Source organism: Eimeria tenella, genomic scaffold (assembly GCF_000499545.2).
Source record: "Eimeria tenella Houghton genomic scaffold, Eth_scaff5, whole genome shotgun sequence".
NCBI lineage: Eukaryota > Apicomplexa > Conoidasida > Eucoccidiorida > Eimeriidae > Eimeria > Eimeria tenella.
Genome location: NW_013543395.1, coordinates 549,244 through 559,751, shown reverse-complemented (window position 1 = coordinate 559,751; position 10,508 = coordinate 549,244). Strand labels below are relative to the sequence as shown.

The 10,508-nt window shown below is 51.0% G+C and overlaps 1 protein-coding gene across 1 annotated transcript; it reads right to left on the bottom strand.

Moving 5' to 3' along the window:
* Positions 1 to 6,782: 6,782 nt before the first annotated feature.
* Positions 6,783 to 8,993, bottom strand: ETH_00011220 (uncharacterized protein; the record flags this gene model as incomplete). The annotated part of the gene is made up of 3 exons (XM_013377359.1): positions 6,783 to 7,900; positions 8,045 to 8,596; positions 8,900 to 8,993. The coding sequence occupies 3 exons, from the start codon at positions 8,991 to 8,993 to the stop codon at positions 6,783 to 6,785; spliced, it is 1,764 nt and encodes a 587-aa protein (XP_013232813.1).
* Between the last annotated feature and the right edge of the window lie 1,515 nt (positions 8,994 to 10,508).

Genomic DNA, 10,508 nt, shown 5'->3' with positions numbered 1-10,508 from the left:
TTCTTTGAATTAACCCGCAGTTTCTCGATAACAATAATTATAATTGCTCTTTTAATATCCCCGGGGGAGAAAGGGATTAAAAATAAAGCTGCCGGGGTGCATTGTTGAACCGGGAACGCAGATGGTTAGCGGCGGAGTCCGCCACTCAAGATTCGCCGGCGTAGCGCCTTCTCTTTTTGAGAAATTCCAAAATTAAAATGACATAAAACTTATTTAAATGATGGGAATTGAACTTTTACTCATCAGCAGCTGTGCAACAGCACCTCCTCTGTGGGCTGTACTGTATGCACAGCTCCCTTGACTGACACCATACCATGTGGTGGTACAACCGACCATTTCTTCCTTTTTGTCTGCACATGGTTTATTTAACTTTAATTTATCATTTATATTTTATTCAATGCAAAAGGCAAGGGGGGATTGCCTCTGCGCGAACCCCGCCAGTACGCCGCTGCAGTCCCGATAAATCTAGCCTTTCACTCTTCATGAAGTACGCCAACGAAAAACTTTTGACATGCAAAAAATTCAATCTCTAGCTTTTTTCAGAGCTTCCCTCAAGGTGTATATACAGCCCCTTGCCTCCGTGCTACCTGGCTTCATTGAAATATCTGTTCTGGAGAGTTATCATTTGTGAGAACATATGAAGCATTTTATCTTCGCAGCCGCATGCATGCGGCTACGTAGTGTGATAATATATATGTATATGTGTACACCTTTCGCATATGAGAAAGATTTATATCCTGTAAAGTGCTTCCACACGCTCGCATGCATCTCCCATTTGTATGTGGACTCATTTGCGCTTGACTTTGCGTGCTTATTGTTTGCTGCAACAAGAAAAAACATATTCAGAAGCACAAAGGCTGGTACAGTCCAACGCACTCGTTGGGCGGGCCAGAGCCCCTGGCAAGGCTTTGCGGACTGTTGTTTAATCAGAGTTTGTTTTTTTAAAACAAATTTACTTTCTTTCGAAATGAATCCACTTTCTTTGATTTTCAAAAAACCAGGAATCAAATGACAAAGACCAGGGGCCCCTGACTTTATAGGAAACCTTTTTCAAATTGTTGTGCAATAGTTCGAGATTCACTTCAAATAAGCCCTGCAAACTGCTGCGGGCTCCCCCCCACAAGCTGCAATCTAATCATTTAAAAGATCTGTTAACAACAATTGTGGTGGCTCTGGCCCTTGGAGCAAACTGTAAAGCTTCTTATTGTTGGAACACACCTCAAAGATCTCTTTGGAAAGCTACAACGTTTGGGGATATATGTTGAAGTGCTTGCGCAAGCTTATATTTGGAAGTAAATATATATTAGCATGCACAAATGAACATACGCAGGCAGATATCATCGCACAGAAGTTGTGGCAACAAAGATCATTAAAATTATGACAGAATAAATCAGCTTTGAAGTGCCTTCTCGAAATCTCTTTCCCTTGAGTGTTACTGCTCAGGGTTCAGGGTTTAGTGTGAGGGCTTGCAGCATTGTGGTCCGTGCTAAAAAAGAGTTGAACTTTTTCAAATTCTTGTGGCTAATGAGCCACAAAGAATGTGCAGCGAATATGAACTGCGCATGCTTTTGCCTGCCAGCGCCAGAAGCAAAAAGAGCACGTGTCACTGTAGCATTCTTTCTTTCTTTTTTGCCGGGAGAAAGTTTGCACTTCTCGCAGGAAATAAATGTGGCTTCTGTTCATTGTGATAGGAAATGGTCTTGATATTTTGAGCTGGCTGTTTCAGTACTGCTGTTTTGCTCGGTTCAGCTTTTCAGTGTAATTTGTTTAAGTTCAAGAGTGTTTTAATTAATTAAAATTCAGAAATAAACCAATAAAGTTTATTTATTCGATCAAAGTGGATGAGCAGGCACTTCGATATCTGCTGCCGAAGCCCCGTGTCACCTGAGATCCACTTAGATATGGGCAGTCTTTGCTGCCCCTGGAATATAACTACTTGTATAACAAGGACATATTTTATTTAGTCCAGACATAATTTCCAGGGGAAAATTCAATGAATTGAATAGTTTTGCATTTTTTCTGGTGCGGACTGTGATTGGGGCGTGCACCGACCCGGCCTCTGCTTCGCGTATGCGCCTATGGTCTGTTCCCATGCTTTCCAGCACACTCTTTAAATAACTAGACGCCACTGAATATTATTTTAGCAAAAAAATATCTAAATCTGCATAGATTCGAGCAATTTCGCGCTGCAGCTGCGTTTCCCTCGTCCGCGACAGCCAGAAATCCCCTTGCCGCCAGCTGAACAAAGGGTTTCTAAGCATGCAGGGTAAACTTGAGCAACCAGTTTTAGTTTTGGCTGTTTTCTTTAAACAGCACCCTTGGCCCCAGCTAGCCAACTAGCTAGCTGCGTCGGTGGCCCGAAAAGTAACTAGCCACTCCACGTGGACGCCGCAGTCTCTAGCCGTCTCTCATACTACTGGCCATCCAGCTAGCAGCTGGCTGGCTGGCCATCTAGCTGCTTACCGGCTAGCTATCTGCGGAGGTAGAGCTGCGTTGTGCGGAGCCACACAACACAGGAAGCAGCCGCCAAGCAAATGAGGGCTAAAAATAGACAAAAGCAGCACAAGTTGGGAATACGGCGAAGCAGGCGCAGTAGCAAACTGGGCCTGCATGCGCTCTTGGCCTCAGCCCTTAAAAATGTACCCAGAAGGGCCCCGCAGCAAACCTTAGCTGCAATGGAGCGGTGCGTAAGGCTTCGGGCTTTGGGCATGGGCGCTACAGTCCAGAGTTGACACTCTGTCTACTTGCCCATTCAGCCGAGCATCTGCAGGCTTTTCCATTCTTTCACTCTACTGTACAAACGCTAACCCCGGAACTGTAGACCCTGTATCCCAGACCCTAAACCCTGACCACCAAAACCTGTCTCGAGTTGGGTTGTGCAGGGAGTTGATTAAAGAGGAAACTGCTGAGGTTCGTGACTGCCTTCGTTCCGGTGCTGCCCCCTGCAGCAGCCGCAGCTGCAGCTGCAGCAGCAGAACCAGCAACAGCAGCAGCAGCAAGCTAAGCTCCAGTGGCAGACAATCAGCAAGAAAAGCTGGTGGCGGCACCCAAAGACGCAATGGCGACTCGAAATCCCTAAGAAGCGGAAGGAGAGGTGTCGCTGCTTCTGCTCCCACTGCTGCACCAAAAGCAGCAGCAGCAGCAGCAGCAGCAGCACAAGATTCGCCACAAGACGCCAGCACCAGCCACTGCCGCTCTTCCAAAACCAGAAGACGCCGCGGCCACGCCGCCAGCAGCCCCTGCAGCAAGACAAGCACCTGCAGTAGCAGTATGAATAGAAGACAGCGCGGCAACAGCAGCAGCAGTAACAGCAGCAAGTGAAAACGTCTATGAGGAAGAGTGGGGCCCCGCAGCCAGCTGTGGAACCCAAGCGTAGAAAGGTTTCTTTTTTTGTCGCTGCTAGCGGCACTTGGCCTCAGAAATTTGAATCGCTTGCTCGAAAGCAGCATGCATGCGTAATCTTGGTTCTGTCATTTGCATTTATGAGCCGGCAGTTCATCGGCAGACAAGGGGAACATGCGGTAACGCTTTCTACTTTTGGTAGGAGTGCCTGTCTGGCATTCCTATTATCCTTGGGCTGCCGATTTGCAGGAAGCAACAGCAAGCGATTGCACGTTAAAAAGCAGGTAGCATGAATTTGCTTCAAGAGAATCCAAAAAACCTCAACAAATCTACGTGCGTCTATATATACGCAGGTGCGTAATTAATATATGCACCTGCGCATGCATGAATCGTTGTTCTGACCTCAACCATTTCCAATTAATTTAGCACCTGAGTGCCCTTTAACTGCATAACCGGCGATATGCATCGCTTGTTTGCCAGAGAACTCGAATGTGTGCTTTGACATTGTGATAAACGCATAATTTATAGCTCCGTAAAGTGCAATTCCGCTGCCTAGAGGCAGACGCGCTGCTGCGGGACTGCAGCACCCTCTCCCATGCTTAATGACGCTGCGCCCTCAACAACATCCTGGTGCAGCACAAAATGCTCGGGCGATCCCCCCATCAGCTCTTAATCCTGTAAAAATACTTGCAGGAGGCTCTAAAGGCTCTGGGGATTCAAGCTGATTTCGAAATTTTGCACTGGTAGCTCATCTTGTTCTGCTCCGTCGTCTTACAGGACAGAACACTTGGTTGATAATTTTTTGAAATTTGCCATACTTCTGTACAGTTTTCCACTCCTCATGCCACTGCTGCTGCTATCGTTCAAATAATTCCTCCCCGGCTGCTGTTGCTTCCACTTGTCTTACTGCTTCTGCCATTTCCGGAGAGGTGAGCAGGACAGGCTGCGGGAGCCGCCTATTCTGAATGGCAGGGGCAGCAACAGCAACAACTGCAGCAGAAAGAGCAGCTGCCGCTGCAGAATCAGCAACATTTTGCAGCAGCGGCTCCAGCAAGACTCGACAACAACTGCGAACCCTGGAAACACCTGACTTGCAATATCTGCTGAAGTCAGTGGTTTGCCTCGCCACGTGCCCTCCTTGCTCCTGCTGCCAACAATTTCCGCGGAATACTATAAAACAATTTACATGTTCATATCATATGGTGTGGGGGATATGGAGGCGCAATGAGAGCGTACGGTGAACAGCAGCATCAATTGTATACAACCAAAAGCAGAAAGAAAGCCAGCCACGCCAGACTGTTTGCTGTTTCTTCTTGCTGTTATTGCAGCAAGAACCAGAGAAAGAAGTCTTCTGGGGCATGAATGCTGGTGAGATAGCATTTGACTCATCGAGGAGGTACACAACAAGTGCAAAAGTCGGACGAAATCGACAAGAATGCAGGAGCAACAAGAGAAAAAGGAAGTGACACAGCAGCTATAGTGGCATCCGCTGCAGCGGAAGCGCCTGCAGCATCAGCAGTAGCAGCAGCAGGACCAGCTAGTTTGTAGAAACATAATGACATTGGAAGGCCACGAGGCTGTGGCATGCACGGTGGAATCAGAATGATGTCGAGTACAAAGAGCTGCAGGAGGAGCTTTCCGCAAGCTGGAGCAGAAATAACAAGAGCCTTACTGAGAAACTTGTTTTTGCTGTCTGCTCTGGCTTAAGGTTGGGTCACAGTAGACGTTTTCAGTGAAGTGCATGACGTTGTGGAAATGTTGAACATGCAGAAACAATACAGCATTGGCTGCAGGAAGTAAGCGAAAACACACAGCGTTGCTGCAGGAAGTAAGCGAAAAAATATTCGCCGCAGCGAGCAGAGGCGGAGACAGTTCCGCAGGAAATCGGACGTGCTGAACAGCAGCAGATGAAGTGCAATTCCCATCAACTAAAGTGACGTAAGTAGCGGCAACAGAGCCACCAAAAGGTGCACCGAAAACCTTAGGGGTGAATGCATTGGCAGCTGTTGCAGAGCTACAGCAGCACTGCGGCGCTGCTACAGCAGACGCGGAAGTATAAAAGCATCGAGTGCAGCAGAAACAGGAGCCGCAGCAGTGGAATTACACATGCTGCATCAGGCTGCACTGTATGTAAAGCAAAGGTACATCAGCAGCCTAAGCAGGAGCAGGAGCAGCAAACCAAACCTTCTGTGCGATTTGGTTTACCTTTCAATCGGTCATGCATTGAAGGAAAGTCTCACGTACAAAGTCTACCGTGCAGTTTGTTTATAGTCTCTCATACATTTACGGGAAGAGAACCCATACAAATTACGACCCACAGTTCCTGTGACTGATCTGTTACCTCTGCTCTGCTCTTTGGTTTCGACATTAGCTGACTTTGCAGCAGTACCTCGAAGTTGCTGCTGCGAGTAGTTCCCAATGATGATTTACACTGGAGCTGATGCAGAACTTGTTGATTTTGCTGTTGTTGCACCACGTCCATATGTTGACGCCAAACCCCGCAAAAAGACACCTGCTACAATGGGGACTTGTTGCTGCTATCATCTCTTGCTGCTGCCGCCGCTAAATCTGCAACTGGCAGGGCTACTTCTGCTTATCACACACACCAACTGCAAAATAAATCGTACAACAACGACAAGCTCTAGGCCTCAGGACCTGAATTTTATGCCCAAAACCTTACACTTTAGAGGTTGAGCGCTGAAAGCTGAACCATAAGACTCGCGTGTTGCAAAATGGCAGTCTCCTCCCGGCTTTTCTTGGTCTTTTTTCTCCTCCGACCGTTTTATAAAAGCTATCCAACAACTTGGTGCTGCTTGTAACGCTGATTTCTCCAGCTTACACGGTGCTGCGGCAGCTGTTACTCCTGCTTGTGCCGTTGTCGGGCAATTTTTCCCCCCTTAAGCATTGCCACCTACAGCAGCGGCAGCATTAGCAGCAGTAGTGGCAGCAGCAGTAGCCTCAGCAGGAGTAGCAGTAACAGCAGCCACAGCAGGGGTAGCAGCAGCAGTAGGCCTTTGGCCAGCCGGGAAAAGGTTTTAAGAGTTTCTTTGCGCGGCCACTTTTGCAGCCATTAAAGCGAGGCTAGGATCTAGGGTTTTCATATTCCCAACGCGGCCCCCGGATGAACTAGAGTCCTAAGGGGGCCCACCCGAGTCACCTCCCAACCAGGTGCGTGGCTTCGGGCTTTGGAGCCCCTCAAGCAGGGTCCCCCAGGAACCCGCTGTTTGTCTTTAGGGGCCCCTGGGGTGCTTATAGGTCGAATATGGGTTTGAGCTCCTGAGGCGAGTGTGGAGGGGGCTGTGTGCATTCTGCAGCAGCTTTGCTGTAGAGCTCTGTGTACTTCGCCAGCAGTAGCCCCAAGGCAATGGCCCGGGTGCGGCGGCGGGCCGCCCCCTCGTTTATAGCAGCAAGGAGGGGCATGTCGAGGGCTTTTGGGGAGCCTAGAACTGCAGCAATGAACTGCTTGCATGCATCGCCAGTCCTGAGGGTGGGGCCGGCAGCAGCAGCAGCAACAGGAAAAGAGACACGGCTGCAGCGGCTGCAGGACGTGCCTCCTGCATGCAGCGACTCAAGCTGCTGCTGCCGTAGAGCCCCAAACCTAACAGGTTATCTAACTCTTCTGTCTGCTCTTCTATTAGCTGCGTCAGCAGTTGGCGCTGCTGCCGATGCACAGGCATTGACACAGCCTCCTGCAGCACCAAGACCTGCTGTTGCAGCTGCTGCTGCTCCTGCAGCAGCTGCTGCTGCTGCTCCTGCAGGCTGGCGTCCCACATGAACGCCAAACTCTGCAGCTGCAGTGAGGCCCTCAAGCATGAAAACGAATTTATAAGAAAGACGCAGCTCGAGGCCTTGCCCATGAAGTGAGCCATTTGCAGACAGTAGTTGAGGCAGCGGGACACGTCGCGGCCTACCAGCGTCTCCAGGCGACTCACAGCGCGCGTCGGCTGCTGCTGCTGCTGCTGCTGCTGGGGCTGCTGCTGGAACTGCTGCTGAGGCTGCTGCAGAGGAGAAAGAGAAGCTGCGTACGCTAACAGCAGGTCTTGCAGGCGCGAGGCAAAAGCCGTTAGAAACGGAGGCAAACTGCTGCGGGGTGGAGCCCCCTCTTCAGCGGCGGGGGCCCATTCTGCTGTTGCTGCTGCGGATAGCTGCGGCAGCAGCAGCGCCGAGGAGTCCCACTGGGTCTCGAGCCTGTCCAGCACCCTCGTTGAAAGATCCAACAAGAAACGCACCAGCAGCGGCTGCCGCTGTTGCTGCTGCTGCTGCTGATGCTGCTCTCTCTCAAGACGCTTTTCAGGAGAGTTCTGAACGGCAGCAGCGATTGCTTGCTCAGTAGCCGCTGCTGCTTGTTCTAGCAGCAAGCCTATTTTGAACGCTGTGATGCCGCAGCTGCTGCTGCTGCTGCTGCTGCTGTTTATGCTACTGTCGAGAACAGCAGCAAGCTGAGCAGCAAGGGGCCCATGAAGAGCCTCAAGGGACCCTTCTAGCAACGCTGCGGGGTTCAGCAGCTCCTGTAGCGTGGCTGCGCTGCTGCCAGCCTCAGTGGGGAGAGTTGCTGCGTCTGAAAGCGGCAGCCAACCCCGCACCTGCTGCTGCTGCTGCAGTTGCGGTTGTAGTTGCTGTTGCTGTTGCTGCTATTGCTGCTGTTGCTGTTGCTGATTTACAAGTGGAAAATGGGACTCTGCAGCCTCGTCGCTTCTTTCACATACGTCTGAAGCGTCGGCAGAGAAGCCGTGTCTCTTTTCCTGTTGCTGCTGCTGCTGCTGCTTCTGGATTCCAAGTGCAGCAGCTCCCCCACGGGTATACAGCAGCTGCAGCAGGGAGACAAAGACAGCGGCTTCTGCTGCTGCTGCACGCGGGACCCACCGCAGCGCCGCCGTGAGGGTCCTCGGCGCTTCCTTGCCTGCAGCAAACCTCATGGGCTCCCCCCAGGGGCCCTCCGCAAGGAGTTGCTGCTGCAGTTGTTGCTGCAGCAGCTGCCGCCGCAGACGCAGCAGCTGCTGCGGACACTGCAGCAGATAAGTGGGATGAGAGTGAAGGTCCGCTAAAGCTTCCCATAGGACCGCACACTGGTTGCTTGTCTCGCTGCTCTGTGCTGTTGCAGCTACTGTTGCTTCTGCTGCCGCCGCTGTTGCTGCTGCTGTTGTTGCTTCAGAACCGTGTTTCCAATTCTTTTGCAGCAGCTGCTGCTGCTGAAGCGAATATTGCTGCTGACCTGAGATGTCAAGGAGCACTTGGAATGCAGCCCCAACGGCATCTGTGTCTCTCGTTGGTGCTGCTGCTGTGGCAGCTGCTGCTTCCCCTGTTGCTGCTGCTGCAAGGTGCTGCAGCAGCTGTTACTTCTGCTTGTGCCGTTGTCGGGGCAATTTTTCCCCTCTTAAGCATTGCCATCTACAGCAGTGGCACCATTGGCAGCAGTAGTGGCAGCAGCAGTAGCCTCAGCAGGAGTAGCAGTAACAGCAGCCAGCAGGGGTAGCAGCAGCAGTAGCTTGTCTGAACTCATTTCCCAGAAGACGAACTTTACGCCTGCAATTGCTTCCTAGGCGTAGAGTGCCCCTACAATGTTCACGGCTGCTTGCTGTCTTCTGTTTGTCCCTAATAGTAGGAACTAACTTTTGCACCTTGTGCTGAATGCCATGGTTAAGCTGCTGCATTCCTCATTATTTTTGAGCAAAGTTCAGCTGCTGGCGTTCGGTACTACCGTTGTTGCTATTGCTTCCTTGTCGCTGGTGCTCCTGCTGTCGCTGCTGCTGCAGCCACGATTGCTGCTGCATATCCCTTAAAAGCAGCGGCAGGTTTTGCCGAAAATAAGCCATCAACACATGATGTGCTTGCAAGACACCTGCGCCGCAAAAAATCCTGGAAAGTATTTAGCTAGCTACGCAGCGGCCGGACCAGGCTGCTGCTGTCGCGTCTGCAGGTCCCGCTGCTTCTCCTGTTTATCTCGCTTAGGCCTTCGCTCACCATTTCGGCACCATCCTCGTCCAAGTGGTCAACAGCTGCTGCTGCAGCTGCTGACGACACTGCAGTATCGCCTCTTGTGTATGTATATATGCTCAGTGGTCTCGCTGCTTTGTGCAAAAAGCCTAGCACACCTTTGGTAGAGACTGTCTCTTGGTCAAGAAAAGATGAAGGGAAAAAACAGGCTTTGGACGACAAGCCGTAGGAAAGTTTAGGCGTTACGCCCTCCACCACGATGGCAAGCGAAAGTGTATCCGAGAGTACTAACGTTTAGGCTTTATTTTGGAATGCTCCATAGGTGTGGAATTGGGGTTTCGAGCATCATGATTATGGCTAGAAAGCTCGGGCTATTCAGAGTTCGCACATTCCATTGTTCAAATTCTGCCAAGCCTTATGCATAATGCAGGGAATGCTACGCAAAGGAGCGACTGGGCTACGCTGGGGCGTTGCTTTCTGTGTTGGTTCGGTCGTAACTGCGATATCTGGCATCCAACAATAGAACCAAATCATTGCAGCGCAGTACCTGCGAAGATAGGCCGTTCAGCGACGGCACTGGATGTCTTGCTCGCATGTCAGTCTGTTCGTTCCTGGACGCACACATCCAGCGAGCTTCGCGCACATCCAGCAAGCAAGCAAGCACAAGGGCATAAAGGCACAGAGATGACAGAGCGGAATACACCAAGAACGCATTGGGGAGAACACATGCGAAGTTGCACACACATACACCCACCCAGAAAGCAAAGAGCGCACGAGGACAGGAACAGAGTTGACAGAGCTTAATAGACGGAGGGCACATCAGGCATAACATATGCGAATCTGGGTACTGATCTTCGTGCGCACACCCACCAAGCAGCAACCAGCACAAGGGGATAAAGGCACAGAGGCGTGACAAGAGTGTATGTAATGCACGACGAGCGCCTTGGAGAGAGCTCATGCAAAGCTGGGCACCTCAGCGATGTGTGTTTGGACGGACCGAGCAAGCAAAAAATAATCTCAAGGCACAGACAGAGCTGGCGGAGTGTGTAGGACGAGCGCGCTCACCGCGGAAACGGCTGTGTGCAGCAGGATGGCAGAAACCTACTGAGGGGCATAGGGCACACCTGTCCAATTTTAGCAAGCAAAGGGGAGCTAGGGAAATAAAACACATCGTGCAACGCAGGCCGACTTAGCGGACACACCCAGCAGGTAAAGAACTGGACCAGAAATGA